We start from the raw sequence: 26,733 nt of genomic DNA, 5'->3' as shown, positions 1-26,733 counted from the left end.
GCATCCTGTTAGATCTTGCTGACATGGACAAGGGCAGCGGTGAACATGGAGGGAAGGGGATGGAGTTGAGATCTCTTTGGAGACCAGACTGCCATACTGGGCAGCTCCAGAGGCACCAGTTATATCCTTGGCCACATTGCCTGCAGCAGCCCTTTTTTTGGGTTAGCACCATAACTATATGGTGTGGGGTTAGGAGAAAGAACAGTTGATGTTGAGTCCTAACACCTGGGTATTAGGAGGTGGTGGGGAGATAGTGGGGTGCATGTGGCCGTAGGGTGTCCATGAGGCTCCTGCAGTCGATGCTGGGGTGGAGCCGCTGTCATGCAAGTCAGGCTGGTGGACTAGCTGAACACACAGAACTTGTTCAGTGAAGAAAAACGGAGTCTCCCACTTCTTGTCAAGCCCTTTCCCACTTGAGGCTTTGGCCTATGTTGCTGTGTTCTCTTCTGGGGATGAAGAACTGCTCACCTGTCCTTCCTACTGTCTCCTACCCACTCCCAACACTTAACCGTTTCCCCCCATGCCACTCCTTTTGTTTCCTTCTGCTCTCAGCTTGAATTCTTACTCCATTGGAAGAGGTTCTCCTGATCCCTTTATCAGTGGCTCAGTGATAAAGAACCCGCCTGCCAATTCAGGAGACCTGGGTTCGATCCCTGGGTTGGGAAAATTCCCTGGAGAAGAAAATGGAAAGATATCCCACTCTAGTATTCTCGCCTAGGAAATCCCTCGGACAGAGGAGCCTGGCGGGCTTCAGTCCATGGGGTCACAAAGAGTCCAACATGACTTAGCGACTAAACAGCAACAATCACCACCACCGCAGAAGGAGAACAGATCAGACTGGTAGCAGCCTGGGGCCCAACTGGTGGTCTCAGAAGACCCATATATATCCCCACCAGATTCCCTGTGAAAATCCCACAAGGTGCTCCCCTTTCCAGCCTTCTGCTCTGGGTGTGAAACTGCTGCTGTGTCTTGTGTGACCACCAGCAGTTATGGATAAGGCCCCCTGGGCTGGTTCTCATTCACCTGCCTCCCCCACGCTGCCAACCCAGGGGTCGACATGGGTCTCAGGAAGGTGGCATTGAGGACCACTGGCTCTGCAGTTGGAAGCAAGGTCCTTTGCAGAGAAGCAGAGCCTGCATGATTTTCCAGACTGTGACAATTGGACCATTTTCTGGGCAAATTCGTAGAAAAGCAAAAATGTTCACCAGTAAGGAGTTCTTGATTTTGTACATTGTGTGGGGCATCTTTTACTGCTCCGGTTATGTTGTGAGGGCAGCTGAGCAGAGCCTGGAGGGGGTCTTCTCCCAGCACCCTTCTGAGAAATTGGCTTCTTTCTTCCCCATAATCACTTTTCTCCCTGAATACAACAAGAAAGATAATGTGTGGATTATAAGAAATTTGGAAAATACACAAAAGTGCTAAGATAGTTCTCCTACCCACCATTAATATTTTTGCATATGTTGTTACAGACTTTAAAAAACATTAGAAATTAATACAAAATAGAATTTTAGTGTATATTATATATTGTGTATTGTAAATTAATTCTATATTGGAATAAAATATATAGTTTGCCATTTCCTTCTCCAGGGGATCTTCCCAACCCAGGGATGGAACCCATGTCTCCTGCATTGGCAGGTGGATTCTTTACTGGTGAGCCACCAGGGAAGCATTTTATTCCTAGTTATCACCAGATGCTATTCTCTTTCTTATTTGAAGAGACTCTGACTGAGCCGAGTGGCAGAGCATCTAAGAACCCAGACACAGGGGCCCAGAGATGTGTCCATACAGTGCTTATGAACTGCGGGGGGGGGGGGCATTCCTGGTTGTCACAATACCAGGATGGGTGGGAAGGTGGGGGGGTGGCATCTTTGGGTTGGTTGCCAGGGATGCTGGCAAACATCCTCCAGAGCACAGGGAAGCTCCCAACACAAAGAATGATCCAACCCTAAGGGTCACCAGTGGGAAGCTGAGAAAGCCGGGTCTACAGGGACAGGACTTCTCGTGGGTCTCTGGGCAGTGGCCACTGGGAAAGGACCCTGACAGTTCCATGGGGCATGTGGCTGACAGACACAAAGGGGCTGGCCCCCGAGACCACCACTTCAGAGTAAGAAACCATGGTGGCTTTAGAAACAAGATGGTACTTTTCAGAAAATTATGATATCCGCAGTGGAAGTTAATTTAAATGTGAAATAACAGAACTGCATGATTTTTTTTATTATTATTTTTAGAACAGCATTGCTCTTTCTATCACATCAGCAAGTTTGAAATGAGGCCTCGTCTGGGTTCATTTGCCATAATTTGATATGCTTGATGGATTCCAAGCCCCCCAAAGAATGAAATGAATGAATGTGATCAAGGATCACAGCTGTGTTCTTTCTCTTTGAAAGCATTTCAGGCCAGAAAACTTCTAATTCGGTTCAGCCAGCCTCCCCTGGGCACCCCTCTGCCCCCCTGTACCCGGTTCTGGGTGGGTGGAGAGATTCTGAGTGGAATAGGTTGGCTGCGCTGTGTGTGCAGCTGGTCTCCTCAACAGGCAGTATTGGGACAGTCTTCTGCCAATGACCGGTGGACTCTTACAGACAGGAGAGAACGTGGACCCCCACCAGCTCCTCCTGAAGGGCAGAAAGAGAGAGAGTGTTAAGGGATGGCTTAGGACAGGGGCTCCCAACCTCTGGGATCTAATGCCTAATGATCTGAGGTGGAGCTGATGTAATAATAATAGAAATAAGTGAGTGAAGTGAAAGTCGCTCATCATGTCCAACTCTTTGCGACCCCATGGACTGTAGTCCACCACGCTCCTCTGTCCATGAGATTTCCCAGGCAAGAATACTGGAGTGGGTTGCCATTCCCTTCTCCAGGGCATCTTCCTGACCCAGGGATTGAAGCCGGGTCTCCTGCATTGCAGACGAATTATTTACCATCTGAGTCACCAAATGTAAGGCACTTGAATCACCCCCAAACCATCCCCTCCACCCCTCTCCCTGTCGGTAGAAAAATTGTCTTCCAGGAATCCAGTCCCTGGTGCCAAAAAGTTTGGGGACCACTGGCTTGGGGGTGCACAGCTCATTTTAGCACCAGAGTGTATGCCTTTTCCTGACGTCAGCCTCACAAACCACAGGTCTCTATTTCCTGCTGCCCGCCCAGCATCTCCGTCCATGTGTCCCCTTCATTTTGCAAAGCCAATACCCCTCCTCAGGTCCCCCACAGCAGTGAATGGCATCACTCTCCATTTACTGGTCCAAGCCTGACGTTAATTATTTTAATTGCTTATCCACCTAATTAAGCAAATATTAATTGAATGCCAACTGTGCGTGCACAGCAGTGTGCAAAACCAGGCGTGGTCCCCACGCCCACGGAGATCCCTGCGGGGAGAACTGGTTGTTTATTAAAGAGTCATGAGCAGGAGGGTATTATTAAATAAGTGTTCGGGGAAAAAGGTGTCTTTGTGTCCAGATGCAATAGGAAGCCATTGAAGTGTTGTGAGCAGGAGGCAGATTTTGAAAAGTCCTCTTTGGCTGTTGAATCAGGCCTACAGGCTGAGGGTGTCCATCCCCATGGTCCAGGAAGGGGACTGCAGAGGCCCTCTCTAGGTGGCAGTGGACATGGAGAGAAGCATGTGAACCCCTGAGATGAAGCCAACAGAACCAAATCAGAACCAGATGATGGATCAAATGGAGCTGATGAGCACGGCAGTGGCTAGGTTCCTGATTCAGTTCCTGGAAGGGCAGGGTACCATTTCCCAAGACAGAGGTTGTTGATGAAGTCCCAGTGTTTGGGGGTATTTTGGTGGAAGGGGCAGGGAGGTGATGGATTCAATCTTGGACCTGTTGAGTCTAAGGCATCATGAGTTCAAGGCACGCAGGTGGGGCTTTGCCAGAAATCCCAAGTTGCTTCATTTTGCTTAGAGCTGAGATTTCCTTTTCCACTGTAGGAGCCTTGATATTAGGGGCTTCCCAAGTGGCTTAGTGGTAAGGAATCTGCCTGCTGAAGCAGGAGACACGGGTTCCATCTCTGTGTCGGGAAGATCCCTTGGAGAAGGAAATGACAACTCACTCCATTATTCTTGCTTGGGAAATCCCATAGACAGAGTAGCCTGGTGGGCTATAGTCCATGCGGTCGCAGAAGAGTCGGAAACAACTTAGCAATTAAACTACAACAACATCTCTAATATTATTGAATGAGTGGATGGATGGATGGTTTGGGCACCCAGTCTCCCACATTTCAAACCAATGAAAAGCAGCGTGACCATGACAAGGTTCGTTTTTTTGTTTTTAGTAACTGTTTATGCAATAATTACAGGCTTACAGAAACGTTTTGAGAAGACTACAGAACTCCTGTATTCCCATCATCTAGATTCCTTAAATGTTAACATTCACGTTTGCTTCATCAGTTTCTTCAGGTTTTTTTCTCTATTTTCTGAACAATTTGATAATACCTGGTAAACAAAAATGAAAGTGTTAATCGCTCAGTCGTGTCTGACTCTTTTATGACCCTGTGGACTGTAGCCTGCCAGGCTTTTCTGTCCATGAAATTCTCCAGGCAAGAATACTAAAGTGGGTGGCCATTTCCTTCTCCAGGGGATCTTCCCAACCCAGGGATCGAACCTGGGCCCCGTTTTAATTCTAAACACTTGAATGTGTGTAAACTGAAAATAAGCACATCCTTCTATAGGACTGTGATTTATGAGCAAGATCAGGAAGTTGGCATTCATATAACAGTATATTCTACGCTGCAGACCCTTATTCATATTTTACCAGTTGTTGTTCATAGCCAAAACCATTTTTTTGGCTCTAGGTTTAATCTAGGATGACAACTTATGATGTCTCTTTAGTCTCCTTTATTTCTGGAGTAACTGCTCTGGTTTCCCCCCAACCCCCATAACATTTTTACTGAGTACAGGCCAGTCACTTTGTAAAATATCCCACAATCTGGTTTTGTTTGATGTTGCTGCATGATGACCTTGGGATTGTGCTTTTAAACTTGTCTGTTATCAAGGACATAACAAAAGTGATGTTATATCACCAGGCTGTTTTTAGCAGGCATTATTTAAAAAGCAAGTCTCTGGGTTGATAAGTCAAGGTCTTGTGCAGACAAGGCTAAGCAAAGGTGATTAGTGGTTCCAGATGCCCTTTCCTGTGTAGATGCAGAGAGTGTGTTAGTTGCTCAGTTGTGTCTGACTCTTTGCAACCACATGGACTGTAGCCCGCCAGGCTCCTCTGTCCGTGGAATTCTCCAGGCAAGAATACTGGAGTGGGTAGCCATTCCCTTCTCCAGGGAATCTTCCTGCTGCTGCTGCTGCTAAGCCGCTTCAGTCGTGTCCGACTCTGTGCGACCCCATAGACGGCAGCCCACCAGGCTTCCCCGTCCCTAGGATTCTCCAGGCAAGAACACTGGAGTGGGTAGCCATTCCCTTCTCCAGGGAATCTTCCTGACCCAGGGATCAGATCTGAGTCTCCTGTATTGCAGGCAGATTCTTTACCACCTGAGCCGCCTGGGAAACCCTTCCCTGTGTGCTCGGCAAACCTCTGTGGCTTCTACACACCACGTATAGGCAGCTTCAGGTGTTCCTTGTCAAGTCCCAGGTTTTTTTCTATTTTTTAAAGACTGTAAGGGTAACATTTTCCTAAATAAGTATCGACTTCATTTGACAAATAATTATAATCTAACTATGCAAGGATTATCATATCTCTAATAAAGTCAATAGGGAGTTGAAGGGTTTAATTACCAACTTTCCTGACATACAAATTGGAAAGCTTTTCAGGTAAGTTGCTCATGTGGAATTCCTGAAACGTGTTGCAATTAATAGTCGGCTCTCCATTCAAACAGTAATTAGTGTGTGATTTGACCTGTTCTTTGTGGCTGATGCGTATCTAGGGTTAGATATGTATTTGTGTTTATTTTGGGAAGTGAATTTGCTGCTTTTTTTTTTTTTTTTCTGGCTGCGCTGTGTATGGAATCCTGCACCTCCTGCATTGGAAGTACGGAGTCTTAACCACTGGACCACGAGGGAAGTCTCCTGCTGCTGCTTCTACGGTCCATTTAAAAACACATTTGCATTTTACTGTAACTTCCCAAAGAAAGACCTAGTGACTTAAAAATCAGATTTGGGGTTGCGTAATTTGCCTGCAGAAACTTGCTGAGTTTTTCCCAAGGTCCGAGAATTCCCCCTCCTCGCTCTCTCCTCTCTGCTCCCTTCCCTCTCCTTTCTCCTCCCTTCTTTCTTCCTCCATCTCTTTCTCCTCCACCTCTTCCTTTCTTCCATGCGTCCTCTCTCCCTTCTTCTTCTTTCCCTTGGTCCTTCTCTCCCTCCCTGCTCCCACATCTCCTTCATCAAAGACCCAAAGGAACCAGACAGGGTGGAAATGTTCAGGTCACCCCAGTAGTTCATGCTGGGTCGTCTTGCTGCAGGTATTTAAAAACCCAGACTCTGACTGTGTGAGTGGTGATGATGTAAACACTATCCACTGGGAGATGGTACAGGTGAGGGCCTCAGTCTTCCCATCTGTAAAATATGCTGAATTCTCTATCAAGCACTGACTGTGCTGTGGGCTCAGAATTCAGAGATGAGGAGGACTTGCCCCCTGGGGTTGAGACAGGCCACGGCAGACCTGGTGTCTGTGGCTTGTGGACTGGCTGGTCACCCCCTCGTTTCCACTGCTTCCTTACCTGTATAGTGGGGCTCCTCACTTGGTTTTGATGAGGATTATATGGTTCTACTTAAGAACTTTGGGGATGAGGCTTAGCACATGGTAAACACTGGGTCAGAGGGGCTTTTGCTTCTTGTGATTGTCACAGGAGCGTGGAGCACAGCACAGGGTTCAGGAGTGAAGGACAGCTTTCCAGCTGGGCAGGGAAAACTTGGGGAGCAAATAACCAAATGTGCTTATGAAAGAGATGGGGTTCTTGTGCAGTAGGCAGTCTGGGGTTGCTGGGGCTCTTCTGTGCATGTGGGGGTCATTAGCTGTCTGTGCTCCAGTATTCCCCCTCCCAGACTCAGGACTGAGAAAGCCCTGGGAAGAAGTCCATCAGCTCTGGCAGCAGTCCCCTCCCCCACCCTCCTGGACTCCAGCTTTCCCCTCCTGTTGTGCTGTGATTGTTCTTCTTGCCATCCCTCCCTGTTTGCTAGACTTTCTGCCTTGGTCCTGCCTCTAAGTGCAGACCAGTACATAATGCCCTGTCACCCCTCCTTTCTCCTCCCTCACTGGCATAGAAGGGTGGGGGGAGGGCCCCATCACCCTAGGACGAATCTCCCTCCTGGCCGCTCCATCCTCTAGACAGACTGTGATGGGCTCCCCACTCAGGAGTGTCCCCCATTGAATGCTGCAATTGGAAACATTATACCTGGATGCCTGGAAGCTGCCTCTGCAGGCAGTGGCTTGGCACTTTCCCCCACCCTGTCTCCTTCCCCCACCCTGTCTCCTTCCACCTCTTAAACGTGGCTTCACTGGGCCTCAGGCTGCATCCTAAGACATTTCAATTTTGCAAACACTTTGTGGACAGAATAGGCATTAGAACATGTGTGTCTTTTTAAGTTTATTCATTCATCTTCGTGCATTCAACCAGTATTCATTAACTGTCTGCCTTTTATTAATCATGGTGCTTAAGTGCTGGGATTATCATGGTTAGAAAGCACAGCACAGTCTGTGCCGTTGAGCACCCACAGTCTGCATCCATAGTCTGCTGGCGGCCGCTCCTTCCCTTGGTCATTCAGGCTGAGTATTCTGGTCCTTTCCCAGAGCACAGGCACTGTTGTGCCTATTGACCACTAGGTGGCGCAGTCACACAGGTAGCTCAGTCGCTGGTATTAAACCTGCTTGTTGATACCCAGTGCCGCCCTGTTCTAGAGGCTCTGCCCATAGGCGGTGGTCAAATCGGAGGGAGGTTGGCCTGACATTTGTATTTCTTTCTTTTTAAAAAAAAAATCTTAAAAAAATTATTTATTTATTTGGCCCTGCCAGGTCTTAGTTGCAGCACTCAGGATCTTGAGTTGCCGTGTGCAAGCTTTTAGTTGCAGTATGGTGGAATCTAGTTCCCTGACCAGGGATGGAACCTGGGCTCCCTGTTCCAGTGGTTAAGACATCTGTTAGTTAGATGCAGACCTCCTGGATTGAGTCTCTATCTCTTCTCTCATTCTCCGGCTCCTTGATTGCTTTCTGTGTAGGTGGTGTATTTCTTCAGAAAGCAAACCTTCAGTCTCATTCCTTGGGAGAAATGTCAGCCCGTTGGCATTAGGGGTTAGAAGTTTGTTATTATTATTAATGGGGTGGTGTTGGGAAGGTAAAGAGGATGAGGCATGTGTCATTGTGCTGCCTTTAACTGGAAAATGGTGGCTTTCATGTTCCCTTTCTTTTTTGGACTGTGCTGCACAGCATGTGGGATCTTAGTTCCCCAGCCAGGGATTGAACCCGCTGCATTGGAAACGTGGAATCTTAACCACTGGACCACCAGGGAAGTCCCAGAAAATAATGGCTTTTAAAAGAAGCATCTAGATTCACTTTTTCTTTTAAAAGATTTTCTAATTGGGTAAAGCAACAGAAGCCAAACTATATCATTATGTACTACTATTTACAACTTGGAAAAAGTGATTTAAAGGTTTGAAAATAGAAGGACCAGCCTTGGTGTGGCAGGCCAGTGCAGACAAAAAGAAAGCTGTGGTCACAGTGTTAAAGTCAGTAAAAATGAAATCATTGTCAAAACATCTAATGGTAAGAAGAAATTATTACCCTGTGATTTGCTGGTTTTGATCTTAATGCACCAAACAACATTTTATAATTGATATGAATTTCTTATCACTTGCAGTGAAAGCCCATCTTATTGCTTTATTTTTATCCATCAAATTATACCTGCCTTATCCCTTCCAGCTGGCTGTTGGAACATCCAATTTGATGTTTCCTGGGGAATACGCCCTCCTCGGTCATTTGTGACACCTTTGGACTTTACAGAACTCAGGAGAATTGGAAACGGGCTGTCTGTTGTTTAGTTCAAGTGGGCCATCAGAAAGTTACAGTGCCGAAAAATGAGCAAAATTAGGAAATTGGTGGGTGAATTATTTATTTATAGTTAACTCATAGTTTGACAGTCTTTGTTTCGTAATCCAGAAAACTGAGTCCCTTTATTGGGACCATTTATATGTACAGACTTATTTCTACCACTTTTTCTCCTTTTTTTCCCACTTTTTCTTTTTCTTACCCCCTCCTCTGTTTTATTGGCGATGAGGGTTATATTTGCCATTCTGTTCTTTCTTGCTCTGCTAGTTTGGAGGTCATGTATAATATGCATGTTAATTGCCACTTTGGAAGCATGATTACGCACACTCAGCAGACTTTAGTAATATTGAATGGCCTAGCATCACCTCAGATCACCCCATGAAACACATGCTAGTATCATTTACTTATAGTCAATGCATATTTATATTTATTCTGTGTTCATCACTCTCTTTTCTCAGTAAAGCAGAGAGTACTCTCTGTGCCTGAGACCTTCCATTTGGGGATAATTTGGTTTCCTTATCTGTAAAATGGAATAATAACAAATACCTACCTTCAGGAGCAGGTGAGGTGAGCTGCTGAAATGAGACGATGCGTGTAAGGTGTTTAGCGGTGTTTAGCAGTGTGCTGGACAGTGTCTGTGCTCAGTATGTGTTAGCTGTTCCTATCATTGGAGTCATTCTGGCTCCGAGGACCATTTCCACAGGGATCTGAGAAATGATTCATAGTGGATCTGAGCAGTGGCAGCCTTGAGCAGTAAACGTCGAAGCACACAGCAACTCCTAACACTAGGAACACAAACCTGTCAAGGCAACGAGTCCCATGATCAGTTGTCACATGTCCTTTTCAGCGTCTATTGAGATAAACTCAGGTTTTTTTTAAGCTTATTTAAGCTATTAATAGATCTCCTAATGGTGAATTATCTGCATCTTCCTGGAATAAAAGGAACATGGTAACACTGCACAGTTCTTTTAATATTATTATTGTACAATAATGCTGGATTTGATTTACTAAGATTTTATTTAGGGATTTTCCATCCATATTAACGAGTGAGATGTTTTAGCAAATACAGAATTTGCAGTGTAGTCGATGATGTGTGCTTGTCGAATAATTCATATATACAGATTACAAATATTCATTGTGTCTGTGAGAGAGAAGACGGCGAAAGAAGGGGAGGGGAAAGGAGAGAAGAAGGAGGAGGGGAAAAAGACAGACGGGGAAGATGAAGCAGGGGAGGCGGTGGGCAGGGGAAAGAGAGTAGGAAGGAGACGAAGGGGAGGAGACAGAGAGAAAAGGAAGTCACAATATATCTGTCAGGGTTATTTCCCTCTCAAAAGACATCCCAGAGACTTCCCTGGTGGTCCAGTGGTTAAGACTTCACCTTTTAGCTCAGGGACTGGGGGTTCGATCTCTGGTCAGGGACCTAAGATCCCACATGCCTGGCAGCTAAAGAACTAAAACTGTAAAAGGAAGCAATATTGTTAACAGATTCAATAAAGACATTAAAAATGACCCACATCCAAAACAAAAAAATCTAAAAAAATTTTAAAAAAGACAGCCCAATTCAAAGCAAACAGTAATTGTTCCTAAAGTTAAGATAGCCAGGTGGGCATTTGGCTTCAGGTAAAGATCCAGAGGTGCTAGTATTGTACCTTTCACCCTGTTTATCTTCTGTAGGTCCTCTCACCCTCCCTCCTTGTACTGGTTTTAATCTCAGGCAAAATCCCCCTAGTGGTGGGGATCTCATCAACAAAACTCCAGCAGATGTCAGATGACATTGCTGAGCCAGGGTCTCTTGCCAGGGCATGCAGTGCTCTGAACAGACCTGGGCATGTGCCCACCTTTGGGAAGGAGAAAGAAAGACTCTCTCTCCAAAGAGAGTCTCCATCACAGCTTTAGATGTTTTATCTGGCCTCACCTTGTCTTGACTTTAACATATCTGGCTCTATGTTTACAGATCTTTTTTATTTTTACTTTTTGGCTGTGCTCCATCTGTATTGCAGCGCGTGGGCTTCTCCAGTTGTGGCACTTGGGCTCTCTAGCTGAGGTGTATGCATTTGGGTCCCACTTGAGCCACACAGACTATGAGTGGAAGGGGGGACATACCTGAGATGTGGTTCTCAGCACTGTCACTGAAGTGACGACGGGGACGTCGGGACAGGCAGTACAAGGCATTCCGGGTTATCCCTAATTGATCAGGTGCTTTTGTGTGTCCCAGGTTTCAGTTACTTCATTTGGTTTGCACAAAACTTCCATGAAGTTTTTTTTAAAATATTGTCTAAAATTTTCATGTATTTATTTTTGGCTGTGCTGGGTCTCCCTGCTGTGTGCAGGTTTTCTCTGGTTGCTGTGAGCAGGGGCTACGTGTCTTTGCAGTGTGCGGGCTTCTCATTGCGGTGGCTTCTCTTGTTGCGAAGCACAGGCTCTAGGGTGATCGGGCTTCAGTAATTGCCCCAAGGCATGTGGGATCTTCCCGACCCAGGGATCCAACCCACATCGCCTGTGTCTCCTGCATTGGCAAGTGGATTCTTTACCGACTGAGCCATCGGGAATGCTTATTGTAGTGATCCGTGCGTGGGGTGATAAGATCCTAGACTCCGGTGGGAAAAGTCACAAGAGGACAGCTGACCTGCAAGGTGGGGCTCTGGGGCTGTGCATTGTTCTGCTGAGACCTGAGCGTGTGTGGTTTGAGTCCCTGTCTGCCTCTCTTCTGAGACATTTAAGAGTTACTTCTTGGTTCACCGCTCAAATTGATTCTGCATTGAACCGTCCCACCCCATTCTGCGTTTGCGGCAGTGACTGGTGGTACCTGATAGAAGACGAGTGCTCAGAAAACCTTAGTGGAAGGAAAGCAGGGAGTTTTGAGCCTCAAGACTGAAAACAAGTGAGGTTCTGCTGATGGAAAGACTGGAAATCAGCTTACCAGATGGTTTGGGAAGGGAAAACAGAGTTCCATTTTAGACTATGGAAGTGTGAATTGAAAGTTGCTCAGTCGTGTCCTACTCTTTCCGATCCCATGGACTGTAGCCCGCCAGGCTCCTCTGTCCATAGAATTCTGCAGGCAAGAATACTGGATTGTGTTGCCATTCCCTTCTCCAGGGGACCTTCCTGACTCAGGGGTCAAATCTGGGTTGATCAGGCTTATTCTTTATCATTTGAGCCACTGGGGAAGCCCTTAAAATACAGAGGTTGAGGTTAACTGTGACACTGCTGTGGTGGTGGTGGTTTAGTAGCTAAGTTGTATCCAACTCTTTGAGATCCCATGGACTGTAACCTGCCAGGCTCCTCTGTCCATAGGATTCTCTAGGCAAGAATACTGGAGTGGGTTGCCATTTCCTCCTCCAGGGGATTTTTCTGACCCAGGGATTGAACCCGCATCTCCTGCATTGCATTGCTTCTCGTTTTGGAGCACTGGCTCAAGAGCACAGTCTCAATAGTTGTGGTGCACCGGCTTAGTTGCCACTTGGCATGTAGGATCTTACCAGAGCAGGGATCAAACAGGTATTCCCTGCATTGGCAGGTGGATTCTTAACCACTGGACCACCAAGGAAGCCCCACACATCTTATATATAGGGAGATTTTCAATCTTACCTCATCTAGAATGTCTGTTTACATTTGAAACTATTCAGTTTCAAATATTCATTTGGAGAACAATAAGTTCGTGTGGCATGCATTGTCTTGGGATTGCTGTTAATATACTATCAATGTAGGTATGATGATGACCCATGTGATTGTAGGGTTATTGATCACTCGCAAGTTCAAGGATGCCAGAAACGATCCTGAAGTAGGTATTCCACTGCTTGTCCATTCAAAGGTTGAGCCATTCATTCAGAAGCCAGGGCCAGATGCTAGGGCAAATATTGTGAAGCTGAATTTCACTGGATCCCTGACATCTATGTCTGCCTCTGAGCTTTTGTATCCTGCCCTACTAATGTACCCTGAGCATTTTCCTGTGACATTATTCTTTGAAATCATGATATTTAATGGCTGAGTGATTTTTATCTGTGTGGGTGTTCCATAATTTATTAGCTTTTAACTTTATGTCAGGTGTTTTAGTTCATCTGGTTTCTGTTCAACTTCAAACTGTATTTGAACAGTCAGCACGCATCTGAGTCATTCATTTTTCCCTTATCCTTCATATCCTTGGCCACCATGCCAAGGCCTCGGCAATAATCAAGAAGTGGCCTCTTCTGCTTTATACAGGAAGGTGTCTTGTGTATCTGAAGACAGTTTCATCTCTCCTTCTGCCTCAAGGACTCTTCTTCAACCTGGGTTTTAAGCGAGACTCCCTCTAAGACCTTCTCAGGGCAGCCTGTCCATTGATCGATCCCGAGCCTTCAACCCAGGTGACCTGCCCTGTCTTCTGCCCGACCTATGAGACCCACTTTCCTCTGATGGTCTCCGGCTGTTGATTTGACTCAAGCATGAGATGATCCATGGTGGAGGTCCCAGTGTGGTTAAAGACATGGGCTTTTGTTTGTCATCTCCCAGAGGGGGCAGATTTGAGTGCCGAGTTCACACTTACTGTCTTCCCCTAGAGTCATTACCTCACCAGTGACCTCCCGACCTTTCTTCTTCTGCCGTTATTGGTTACCCATCTTCTCCCTAGGTCTGTGGGGTTTGCCCTTTTTATAAAGCTCAAGGTGGGCTTGGACAGAGCAGGAATACAGGTGCTGACACCCTAGCAGACTCTGGTGCAGTGTCTGCATTCCAAAGGGCACAGCACGGCCCAGGAGGGCCAGGGAGCAGGGCTCTGCATAAGCCAGCATCATTAGCTGAGATGGGAGGCCATCTCCCGAGGCTGCCTTGGGACTCGTTCCAGTTCCCTAACACAAAACCTGCCTGCCAGCGAGAAGTGACTCAGGCCTGCAGCCAGGGCTCTGTGTCCAGGTGGGAGGCATCAGCTGATGGAGGCAGGACTGGCCTCTTCTTCTTCTCCTGGGTCCGTTGGCCATCTGTAACCCTGTCCAGCACCTCCTGCCCTGCTGCAGAGAACACCCCCCACCACCACGACCACTGCCTGCTTCTGGATGAAGGCTGCCTTACAGAGGAGGCACAACAGGTTAAAGTCTAACAAGGACCTGGAGTCAAAGCCCCTTGCCTCTCAGTCTAATGGCTTTTCTGTAGATTGTTTTTGTTTTGTTTTGTTTGGCCACTCCTTGAGGCCTGCAGAATCGTCCCAGACCAGGGATCGAACCCATGCCCCTTGCATTGGAAGTGCAGTGTCTTTTAACCACTGGACTACTAGGGAAGTAAGTCCCTTTTCTATGTTGCGCTGTGCTTAGTCACTCAGTTGTGTCTGACTCTTTGATCCCATGGACTGTAGCCTGCCAAGCTCCTCTGTCCATGGGGATTCTCCAGGCAAGAATACTGGAGTGGGTTGCCAGGCCCTCCTCCAGGGGAGCTCCCCAACTCAGGGATCAAATGCAGGTCTCCCACATTGCAGGGAAGTTCTTTACCATCTGAGCCACCAAGAAAGCTCAAGAATACTGGAGTGGGTACCCTATCCCTTCTCCAGGGGATCTTCCCAATCCAGGAATTGAACCGGGGTCTCCTGCCTTGCAGGTGGATTCTTTACCAGCTGAGATACCAGGGAAGCACCCCTTTCCTATACATTGTGCTATAAAAATCCCACCCTCCAGAGGATCTTGGAGAGTCCTGTGCCTTGTCTTCCTTCCAGAAGTGGAAGGGACCCTTTCTCCCTTGCTTGCTAGGAGGACTCCTTTTTGATCTCTCGCTGAAATATTTTGATAACAATCTAGAGATTTCAGTATAGATTGTGGTTGCACAAGAAATCCAAGTCACCAATTTTTCAGAACCTAAGCAGTTAAATTAGAAATTTTGCTGCAAATAAATTGATCAGTATGCAAGACAGTTGTCACGGCTGAATCATGGTCCACAGTTAAGGTAAACAGATCTGTGATGACATTTTCTGAGCAGAATACAAATGTAGCTCATTTCCTCCCAGAGCTTTCTGACATTTCTTCTACACGGATAACAGATTCTCCCAAGAAGGTGTTGGTCACAAGGAAGAAAGATCTTTGTTTAATCCCTCTGTAAAGGTATGGCCGTGATATTTGATGTGCTTTTCTTGAAAAAAAATTGTTCTAAGAGAGATGAATAGTGGGGAGAGCGTTTTTCTTTGGTTAGTTGTCCCTCACTCCCTCCCAATCATAGGGGGAACCCTTTTGGGTTTTTGCTTATTTGAATGGTTATTAAAATATTACATTGTCGTATTGTGAAAGTTTGTATGTCATTAATTTTTTTTTTTTTTTTGCAATGTGACAATCCAGGGATATTTTTCCTTATTTAGATTCATATGAAATAGTAGTGGGGGGAGAGGAAACGGAATGTTTTTCCATTTCCTCCGTTTGTTTCATGTGTAATGCTCTCAAGTTTCAGATTTCCCCCCAGGTTTTCGCTGCCTGTACTGTGTTTTAGAAATTCTATACACCACCTCTGCATTTGAAATGTGGAATAGTCCTTAGCTAGATGCTGCATCGTAAGACAGCTCTGTGTTCTGTGTTATGGTGAAGCTTTCAAAAGCGTCAGCTTGTGCTGATGTTAAAATGAGCTGAAAACCTGCAACTTTGGGTGAGGGCGGCCAGAGTCATTCCATCCCTGTGTGTAACAGGAAACAGTTTCCTGGGGTGGGAGGATGGATATTGGCATTTGGGGTGGGGTTGCTCTGGATAGAGCTATGCATGTCTGTTTGTGCATTTGTCATTGGTTACGACCAGCGATCCTGAGCAAGGAGCTATGCCGGGAAGGTTGCGTTTGAGGTGGGGGTTTCATTCTAGATCCTGTTGGGAGTTGCATTTGGGAGAAAATACCTGAAAGCTCCAGTGACTGGACATGAACAAGAGGGCATACCCCTCAAAGCAGGGGCATGAGTGAGTCTGCTCAGAAATTATGGGTCATCGAAGGAATCCATTTGGGAAAAGGGCATCTTTCACACCGTGCTTCATTCCTTCCCGAAACATTTACAGTCCTTGGCCAGGATAGCACGGGTGCAACCTCCTCTAGGAAGCCTTCTTGGATCTCCCTGTCCATTCCCACCACCCAGGGTCCAGTCTTTTGCACACCTCACAGCTCTCAGTGTGAAATTACCCAGCTATGTGTCATCACACTCAGGACTGAACTTGTCAGCAGCAGGATGGGGTCTTTTCGTCTCCAGCTCTCCTACTTGAAGCACAGTTCCTGGCTCAAAATCAGAGCTTTGCAAATGCTGTTTGTAGTGGATACAGGCCCTGTTTTCTTACAGCAGCTTCTGCATAAAGAAGGAGTGTCCTGATTAACCCCATTTCTTAGTTGAAGAATAGATTGAGAAACTGAGTCTTATGGCAGTGAAGCTAGAACTAGAAGCAGATGCCTCTTTAGTGCGGAGGAAGGTGTAAACGCTCATGTCTCCACTTTCTCCAGAGTCCCCACGTATCAAGTGCATGGAGTGGTCGATGTAAATATGTGACCGAACCAACCACATTTTTCTTCCTTCTCCAGAAATTTTTTGCCCCGTGCAGTCTCAGTGTAGGAGGATCAGGTGACCGAGGCTTTTTAGAATCTTCCTTTCTGGGCTCTGACGATGACACATCATGTATTCTGAGGCATTGACATCATCTCCTTCTTCCTGAACGCCCTCTTGGTGGTTCCATCATTCAGGCTCTGTCATCTTTCACCTGGACCATCGTGACCTTCATTCATTCACAGGAGAAGTGCAGGTACAAGAAGAATGAATCACCAGGGACCAGACCTAGAATGGGAGGGGCAGGGACTGGCCAAGGACAAGCTTCCTTGGAAAAGTGATGTTTGAGCTGAATCTAAATGAGTGTTCGGAGTTAGCTTGGTAAAGAGAGAAGAGAGAACTTTCTGGCCACAGGACACAGCGCATGCAAAGGCCCTGAGGTGGGAGGGAATGTGGTGTGTTCATAAAACCAATGAGGCAGTGTGGCCAGAGCCCAAGAGGTGGGCAGGAGAGGTGGACGGCAGTCTGACCACCCAGGGACTGGCTGGGAGCTCCACATTTGTGCTGAGAGCAGAGAGAAACTGCTAGGGGATAGAAAGAAGCAAAGCCTGGACCAGTCAGCTCCAACTCCCCTGTGAATGATGAGAGGGGGAAAATAGAAGCAGAAGGACCAAGGGAGGAGGCCCTGTGACAGGCCAGCAGCAGAACCCAGGAGACAGAGGGACTGTGACAGCAGGACTTGATGACTGGGTTTGGGAATTGTCATGGAAGAAATGGTAGTGATGCTGGTGCCTGTGTGAGTTCACCTGGAGAGAGAACAGAGCAGAGGGGGCCGTGTAGGTGCCTGGAGGGCTAGAGGAGGGGGAGCTGGCCGAGCAGAGGAGGAGGAGGGGTCTGTGAGGTTGGAGGGAGAGGACGCGGCCCCTGGCAGCCAGGAGAGTCTGGTGATGGAGTGGGCAGCCTCACCTCGCAAAGAAGGGCAGGGGTGGAGGCGAGCCCCCACATGATGATGGCAGCTCCCTAGCAGGGTGACAGAGACACAGGCCTGATGGAGGGGGATTGAAAGGAGACTGGGGGTGAGGAGATCCTGAGGGGGACGCAATGGGGAGCAGTGACTTTGCCCCACGTGACAACTCTTACTTTGACGAGTTCTTCATCTGCTTTTAGGATCAATTTGCATTTTGATAGTGGTGTTTTGGTCAGTAGGATGCGTTCATGTTTCTGTGGCACTCAAGCCCCTCCTTTTTAAAATTTATTTATTTATATATTTGACTGCTCCGGGTCTTTGTTGCGGCATGCAGGATCTTTCGTTTTCTCTCTGTGTTCACGAGGAGGAAAAAAGTTTTCACTCCTCCTACCCTGGTTACATTATCGGTTTATTTGGCTGCACCAGGTTTTAGTTGTGGCACTCGGATCTTTAGTTGTGGCATGCGAACTCTTAGTTGCAGCACGTGGGGTCTAGTTCCCCGACAAGGGGTGGCACCTGGCCTCCTGCATTGGGAGTCTGGACTCTTAGCCACTTCCCTGAACGTTCAGCAGGGAAGAATCAAGCCTCTGTTTTTTTTTTCAAGGTGCTGACCATGACCTCCACACACCTCTCAGTGGAATTCCTTTGCCGGTGCCCGCTTGGGACACCCATGGAAAACCAGAGTGGAGAGGGTGTGGTTGGTTCACCCAGGATTTCTGGGCTCCCCTGCTGGGCTGTGTGAACCCTCTGAAGGCCGAGTAGAGCTGTGTAGGGCCATGGGGTCCCAGGGCTGTGATGGGGGTATGTGCACCTGTTCGGGTGAGGCTCTCATGGATGAGAGCATGGTGTCGCAGGAGGGAGTCGTGTCCACATTGGTTCAGGGCGGAGGGTGTGCATGGGTGAAGTCCTGCAGGGACCTTGGGAGAGTGGAGGTTGGGGGCAACCAGTGGACGCACTCTCAGGGCCTGCCTGCTGACCCTTCCCTGGGGTATGGGGTGGGCCAACCAGGTTAAAGGCAGAACCCTGGGTAGGGAGCCCGTGTGAGGTCAGTGAAGGACAAGAATCTCAGCTCAGGCCTCTGGGGCTGTAGCAGCCCCTCTTGGCCTCCCTTTGCACGGGCATCATCCTGGGGACATTTTGCATGGGAGCTGCAGAGGAGTCAGTTGTATGGCCAGCCCCCTTCTGTGGCCCACTGTCCCCTTTCCTACACTCCTGTGAGACATAGCTGTAAAAACAAAATCGCAGAAGTGATCTAATTCCTTACAGAAAGAAATTATACCAAGTTTTGTTAGTGTCTATGTATATGTTACCTGGCTTCCCAAGTGGCACTAGTGATATGGAATCCGCCTACCAGCACAGGAGATGTGGGTTCGAGCCCTGGTCCGGGAACATCCCCTGGAGAAGGAAACGGCAACCCACTTCAGTATTCTTGCCTGGGAAATCCCATGGACATAGGAGCCTGGTGGGCTACAGTCCATGAGGTCACACAGAGTCGGACACAACTGAGCAACTGAGCACGTGCACATGTATGTGTCACTTAGCAAACACTTAGACGTCATTTCTGTGTGCCAGACATCATGCTAAGTGCTTTACATATATTAGCTTTTTTAATCCTCACAGCAATGTCATGAGGAATTTATATTATTATTATAAATAATATTATGGCTATTTTATAGACAGAAGACTGAGGCATAGAGAAGCTAAGTTTTGCTCAAGGGTTATGGAAAAGTACAGACACGAACACACAATATCTGCTTTAAAAAACATTCTTGTCTTGGGGGGAAGTAAGAGGAGAAGAGGGACCATAACTTCTGCCAGGTATCTTACATAAGGGATCTTCCTTAAGCCCCACAGTAACTGTCGATATAATGTGGGCATTTTCGTTATTTATAGATGAGGAGTCTGTAGCTTAGGAGATGATCCATAACTTGCCTGTGGCCGCAGAGTGACCCCAAAGCATGGACACTTTCTGCACGTCACACAACGTCCACCTGGATCTGTGATTTAAGAGTCTGGATGTTACGATGGCTCCTGTTGCCCCCCCTCCCCTACCTGGGAAAGGGTCTGCTGGCTGCCCAGCCTCTGCCTGGGCCCCTTGAGAAGGCGAGGGCCCTGCAGGGGTGGGACTGACCCATGAGAGCTCACTACCCACCTTCACAGCCCTGTGGCCGGGGCATGGCACTGACCTCTCTCTGCCCCAACTCCCTCGTCTGTAAAATGGGCTGATTTACACTCTCTTGTAGGCTGGATGTAAAGCTCATGTGAAGAGATTCGAATAGAGTGAGCACCTAGTGTAAATCTTTTAGGTAAATCTATACCTGTCAGCTGTAGGTATACATTTTTCCCCTCATTTTTGTATTCCCTCCCCATTCAGGTCACCACAGAGCACTGAGGAGAGTTTCCTGTGCTGTACAGCAGGTTCTCATTAGTTACTGATTTTATACACAGTGAAAGTGAAAGTGAAGTCGCTCAGTCGTGTCCGACTCTTTGTGACCCCATGGACTGCAGCCTACCAGGGTCCTCCGTCCATGGGATTTTCCAGGCAAGAGTACTGGAGTGGGTTTCCATTTCCTCCTCCAGGGTATCTTCCTGACTCAGGGATTGAACCCGGCTCTCCTGCATTGCAGGCAGACGCTTTACTGTCTGAGCCACCAGGGAAGCCCCTAGTAAGTGTATGTATATATGTTGATGTTTATCATCATTATTAAGCCGACCCATTCCATTGTTGGACACTCTTTTTATTAAAAAGTTATCCTCTTCCTTTGACTCATTCGTTCACTGCTTCTAGCTCTCCAGCTGTATATGCTTTTGAATGTGTCTTACAGTGAAACCCTTTAAAAATATTTATTTCTCTATTTGTGGTCATTAAATTAACACATCTTTTGATTAATGTTAACTTAGCCCAAGTTATTTGGGAAAAAATCCTAGTATACTCAAAAATAAAAAGAGCTTTTAGGAGAAAATAAAACCCACCTATAATTCCCACAACAAAAATAGCCAAGTTTAACACATTGGTGTGCTTGTATCTGCCTTCCAGTCTTTTTCTGCACATATAGCAAGTACACACACATAGCCCCGGCATCCTCTTTTGCGTGCATGCTCAGTTGCTTTAGTCATGTCTGACTCTTTGAGACCCCATGGACTGTAGCCCACCAGGCTCCTCTGTCCATGGGATTCTCCAGGCAAGCATACAGCAGTGAGTTGCCATGCCCTCCTCCAGGGGATCTTCCGGACCCAGAGATGGAATCCTCATACTCCTGTGGTTCCTGCATTGCAGGTGGGTTCTTTACCGCTGAGCCACCAGGGAAGCCTTTGCGAGGCATGGGTAATTTGATGTCTCTTGATACATACTGCCAAGTCCTCCTACACAGAGGCTGTGTTCATGTACACCCCAGGGTATGACAGTGGCCAGGTCGTCACCTGTTAGGTATCTGATGCTATTTCCTCTCTGCCCAGTGCTATAGTCAAGGTTCCACTTTACTTCCTTTTGAGGTGAAATTCAGAAACCCTGCATATCAACAGTGTACTCACAGGACTACTTTCCATCTAATTAAATAGCATTTTCTATTCCACTTAAAACCATGCTCTGCCTTGGAGACCCTCGCTTCTGACACCAGATGAGTGAACTTTTTCTGCTCACTTTTCCTGGGTGGATGTCCTAGGAGCTTTGCTAACTTATATTCAAATCATATGGAAAAGTTGCCAGGTTTAGAGAGCAGGCAGTCGCTTATCCAAAGAAGGCTGACAGCGGATCAGTTGGTAGATATGGATGTAGGTTATAGATGAGAGAGATGTATTTTTTATATTTTTATTTGAATGTATTAAGAGTGGTCTTTAAGAGACGTTAGAGAAAAGTTTAACCTTTCAACTGAATTTTGGTCTCATTGATTGCATGTTTTGCTTGGTTTGTTTGGTATCTCAAACACTATGTTAGGTACCACAGTGGTATTTGGTAAAATGAGACATCCATTCCATGAATCAGTTAAGAAATAGGAACAGCAGCAGATTTCCTTGACGTCATAAAGTGTATTTGTCTTAAACCCACAATTATATTCAAAGACCAAGCAAGTTTACTTACCATCACTATAATCATGATCATTTTAATCATTGCTGCTTGAGAGTTGTTTCCCCTCCCAGAAACTGTTTGATGCTCTTTATAAACATTATCCTTAATTTTTCAAGTGATCCTTTAAAGTAGATTATTATTAAGTTTTTAAGTTGTAATTTGAAACCAGATGTGTTTCACTGCAGAACCCCATGGCCTTTCTGTTCCCAGTTACTGGTCATTATTATCAAATATCTTGAAAACTCTGGCCAATGAAATAAGACTTGAGAAGAAATCAAACATTTAACTATTTGAAGTGAGAAAATAGTATCATCATTTGTAGCCCATAGGTTTGGTAAAATTAGAAAATTCGTAAGACTTAATGACAAATTATTAGAATAAATTTGAAAATTTGATGAAATGGCAGGACACATGGCAATGGCCCTAGAAACTCTTTATCCAGGAATTCAGATTTTGAAAGGATAATATATACACAGAACAGCAAGTGAGGAGAGAGGTCAGCACCTATCTTAGCTGCTGGTCAAATCAGTTGACATCACTTGTGGAGAGTTACTGCAGCACAATTGTCTTCATAGCTACTAACCAATCAGAAAGTATCTGGGAAAGGTGATCTCATTCACACTAGTAGCAATGATCATAATACACAACACAGTATCACATCATAGTAACATCATAAAGTAGAAATACACTGAATGCTGGGGCTTCCCTGGTGGTCCAGTGGCTAAGACTTTGAGCTCCCAATGCAGGGGGCCCAGGTTTGATTCCTGGTCAGGAGCTAGACCCCACATTGCCACAAGTAAGAGTTCGCATGCTGCAACTCTAGATCCCATATGCTGCAACTAAGACCTGAAGCAGCCAAACAATAAGTAAATAGAATGAAAGTGTTAAAGTTAGTCATTATTTAAAAAAAAAAAAAAAAAGCTTATGGGGAAAAGGAAGGACTAGAATAAATGAGGTTAGGACAATTGATCTTTTCTTCTACTGTGGATTGAATTGTATCTTCCCAAAATTTGTTTGTTGAAGCCTTAATGCCCCAGTTGACTGTTTTGAAGATAGAGCTTATGGCAGGTAAGTTAAGGTTAAATGAAGTTATGAGGTCATGAGTCTAGTGCCCTAGGATTGGTGGTCTTATAAGAAGAGAAAATGTGACGACATGGAGGGAAGGTGGCAGTCTAATCCAGCAAGAGGGTTCTTACTGCAACCAGTTTGGCTGGCACCTTCATCTTGGACTTCCCATTCTCCAGACTGTGAGGAAATACATTTCTTTTGTTCAGGCCACTCAGTGTATGGTATTTTGTTATGGCAACCGGAGCTGACCAATACATCTTAAAACTCTACCTCTTAAGGCTTTGTCTAGGGTTAAAAAATCTTTCAACCCAAAAAAACAAGCAACAAATAGGAGAAAGATTGTCAAGTATTTTCAGAAAATTTGGCAAAGCTTCAGTATCTGTCATAAAAAGCATCTTACAACTAGATGAGAAAGAACATCAGAAACTTAGAAGAGAAATGGATGCAAGATATATGAATGGGGGTTGGGGGGGAGGTCCAAAAGGGAGGGGATATATGTATACCTATGGCTGATTCACTTCATTGTACAGCAGAAACTAATGCAACATTGTGAAGCAGTTATCCTTCCATCTAAAAATAAAAAATAAAAAAAGATGTACAAATGCAATTTACAGGAGAAAAGTAGAACTAGAATGAGCCATGTTTTCTTAGAAATGCTTCTTGAAAATGAGAAAGAAATATAAAACAGAGGGGATATGTGTATACATATAAGTGATTCAGTTTGCTGTACAGCAGAAACTTAACAATATTGTAAAGCAACTACATTCCAATAAAAATGAATTAAAAAAGAAATGTTTCTCGAGTTGGGGAGGGGGTAGTTTTGGCCATTGTGGCTGGTGAGCCGACATCCATCTGTATTGTTTGGGTGGCCCTCTTTGCTGGGAATGCGTTTGTACCTCTCAGTCTTCAAATTCTGTTGATGTATTTGCTCCCTTGCTCCTCTCCCCTTAAAGCCACCATGCTCTGGCTTTATGACACTCTCATGTCACATGTAAAGATTGCAGCCGGCTCAGTGTATCTGTCAGGTGACCTTCATGAAGCATACGCTTTCTCCATGGTAGAAACTACTTGTATCTACCTGCCAACTTACACTTGGCATCTTGCACCAAGCCAGGATGGCACAAGAATATACCCAGTGGGTGCTGATGGAGCCAGGCTGGTTGTGGGCCTGTCCTCACTGGCCCTTCTTCTGGGCCGATGAAACTTAATCATGGGAAATGGTCATGCAGAGTAAGATGACAGCAAGTCTGGGCCCTCCCCCTGGCCTGGCCCCTGGTCCACGGGGCGCACCTGGGCAAGTCACTGAATCTCTCTTTCCTTGCGTCTCTCATCTCTCTGAGGAAAGGACTGGACTTTCCAAACTCCTCAACCCTTGCCCCATAGGCAGGGTTTTTTTGGAGCATTACAGTCCACAACTTTGTTTTCCCCACATAAAATGGGACAGATATCATTTTTCCTAGCTGCACATTGTCTTCCGTTTTCCACTCCTTCCTCCTCCCCGCCAAGCTCTGAGCCAGAAGGTGACTGCAGGTGGACCTTTCCAAGTCTGCAGACATGGGTGAAGATCTCTCACAGCTTGACATGTCCTTAGTTCAAAGGCAGGAACGAGGTAGTTGACTTTAAAAAATTAGAGTCATGTGAAACATTATTTGTTCAGAAAACGCATTTCAAGAGTCTCCACATGGACTTCCCTAGTGGTCCAGTGGTTAAGAATCTGCCTGCCAATGCAGGGGATACTGCGTGGGTTCGATCCCTGATCTAGGAAGATCCCACACGCAGCAGAGCAACTAAGCCCGTGCGCCACAACTGCTGAGCCTGCACGCCTTGGAGCCTGTGCTCTGCAACAAGGGAAGCCTCTGCAGTGAGAAGCCCGCACACCACAACAAAGAGTAGCCCCAGCTCACTACAACTCGAGAAAGCCTGTGAGCAGCAATGAAGACCCAGTGCAGCCCCCCAAATTAATTAATAAAATAATAAGCGTTAATTAGAGACCTTTACGGTATCCTGGATAGTCACAGTTAAATAAATGTCCTCCTATTAGGACTTCTCAGTCTGTTTTGAGTGGACATTGGAATCTTGGAGAAGGGAATAAGTGTGTGGCTTTTCCCTTGCCCGTTTGACCACGGAACCCTTTTCTTGGAGAATCCTAAGGGCCTGAAGTTCTGTGGGACTTACTTTGGGAAGTGGTGACTTTTGTTTTTGCCCGTGTTTGCATGGGCACTGATTCAACCTTCAGTTTGAGGCCTTAATGGACTTAACATGGTTTAGCCTCCATTTCAGGAAAAAACACAAATTTCTTATCAGAAGCAGGCAGATGTCAGGTTATGAGGTCATTGCTGTTCGTACTGCCTAGCTGTCACAAATACAGTACATTCACTGTCTACAGTGGAGACGATTACATTAGTTGAGAGAAAAACCTGATAGCTCTCAAACTTTTGTGAATATAGTGGAGTAGCTAAATTAAGATTATGTCTGTTAGTACTGTGAGATTCTTCTTCAGAAGTTTCGAGGGGTCTAGTTCAAGTTGACCTAGAATATGTTTATTAAACACAATGTCTTTGGACATAACTGAGGATCAGATGTCTCTGTGGTTTCTGGGAGGAGGCAGAGAGCTGTAACTTCTGAGCATCACCAGCATTCCTTCACTAACAAGGGTCCAGATTTTCATATTTATCCCAGACTGTCTTTCTGAAATACATTTTTGTAGACTCTTGCTTCCCTTCTGCCCCGGATAAGAGTTGGGGTGAGAAAATCGAACTGTGTAAGTCATTCCCAAGAGCAATAAACAGGATCAGAGAAGCCACTGGAGGATTGCTCTTGCCATTTCATGGTCTGAGGACAGGGCGTCTGAGTTCGCGAACTCGCCACAAAGTGGGAAGGAGAAATTCTTTAACTGTGGTTTCTTTGAAATGTAGAATGCTGATCATTGCCTTAACAAGCTCCCAAAAGTTTGTAGCTGGTAAGAAATAATATATTAATATATTACGAAGCACAGGGAAGGCACTCTCATCTAACGACAGACCTACTTATGCTTTAAATGAATATTCCTGCCTTGGAAGGCCTGCCTGTAGAGAGCTGCCATCACTGGCTTACTGTGCAGCCTGTTGTTGTTCAGTCTCTAAGTTGTGTCTGACTCTTTGCAATCCCAGGGACTGCAGCACGCCAGGCTTTCCTGTCCTTCATTATCTCCCGGAGCTTGCTCAAACTCATGTCCATTGAATCGATGATGGCATCCAACCATCTCATCCTCTGTTGCCCACTTTTTCTCCTGCCTTCAATCTTTCTCAGCATCAGCGTCTTTCTAATGAGTTCACATCAGGTGGCCAAAATATTGGAGTTTCAGTTTCAGCATCAGTCCTCCCAATGAATATTCAGGGTTGATTTCCTTTAGGACTAATTGGTTTGATCTCCTTGAAGTCCAAGGGACTCTCAAGAGTCTTCTCTGGCACCACAATTCAAAAGCATCAGTTCTTCGGTGCTCAGCCTTCTTTATGGTCCATTTCTCACATCCATACATCCCTACTGGAAAAACCATAGCTTTGATGATATGGACCTTTGTCTGCAAAGAGATGTCTCTGCTTGTTAATATGCTGTCTAGGTTTTTCATAGTTTTCCTTTCTTGCTGCCTGAGGGGGTGTTTTTAAGGCCCTTGGGACCTCACGGTCCTCATCATGAATGGAGGGCCAGGCAGGCAGAGCTCTATAGTCAGGGATTCTGAGTCCAAATTTAAGTGGGGAGCAGACTTTCTGCTTGAACACAGATGCCCAGGGTGAGGTCGGAGCATCTGTGATGCTGCTGCAGGAGACTGGCTCTCTAGATTTGCCCCAGTGGGCTACCAGTGTTTGGGATCAGCAGTGGTTCCTTCCCTGTAAGCTTTTGTCATGTGCCTGAACTGAACATCTTACCTGCCTCCAGGTGACAGGAAACAAGAGTTCTTTATGAATGCTGTTAGCTGTGAGAACTCTTTTTTTTTTTTTTTTAACCACCGAAACTAAATACAGGCGTGCTGCCTGGGATGTTGTTTTCCAGAGGAGAAAGGCAGAGTCCGGACTAGGGAAGGGCTCAGCCGGGTCACATGACTAAGGAAGGGCCAGGACCCAGGTCCCCTGGTTCTCCTCCCAGGTGGTGCCTTTGGTCCGCTGGACAATGTTATTGCTCATTCCTGGACTTCTCTGGCATTAACAAA

The 26,733-nt window shown here is 46.2% G+C and overlaps 1 protein-coding gene across 7 annotated transcripts in view; it reads left to right on the top strand.

Moving 5' to 3' along the window:
- The window catches only part of ARNT2 (aryl hydrocarbon receptor nuclear translocator 2), a 174,607-nt gene that overhangs the window by 6,278 nt on the left and 141,596 nt on the right, over positions 1-26,733 (top strand). Inside the window, exons 1-2 of one of the 7 annotated variants that reach the window (XM_081546728.1) lie at positions 22,217-22,275; positions 22,503-22,547. The exons of 4 other annotated variants lie outside the window; for them this stretch is intronic. In XM_081546728.1, the coding sequence (XP_081402854.1) occupies positions 22,508-22,547 (40 nt within the window). In that variant the 5' untranslated portion in view covers positions 22,217-22,275; positions 22,503-22,507. Of the gene's footprint in view, positions 1-22,132; positions 22,276-22,502; positions 22,548-22,618; positions 22,727-26,733 lie in introns of those variants that run through there. 2 more of the 7 variants (XM_081546737.1, XM_081546732.1) reach the window with 2 other exon arrangements.

Source organism: Giraffa tippelskirchi, chromosome 12 (assembly GCF_054371585.1).
Source record: "Giraffa tippelskirchi isolate mGirTip1 chromosome 12, T2T-mGirTip1v1.2.pri, whole genome shotgun sequence".
Taxonomy (NCBI): Eukaryota; Metazoa; Chordata; class Mammalia; order Artiodactyla; family Giraffidae; genus Giraffa; species Giraffa tippelskirchi.
This window is presented reverse-complemented; position numbering and strand designations above follow the sequence as displayed.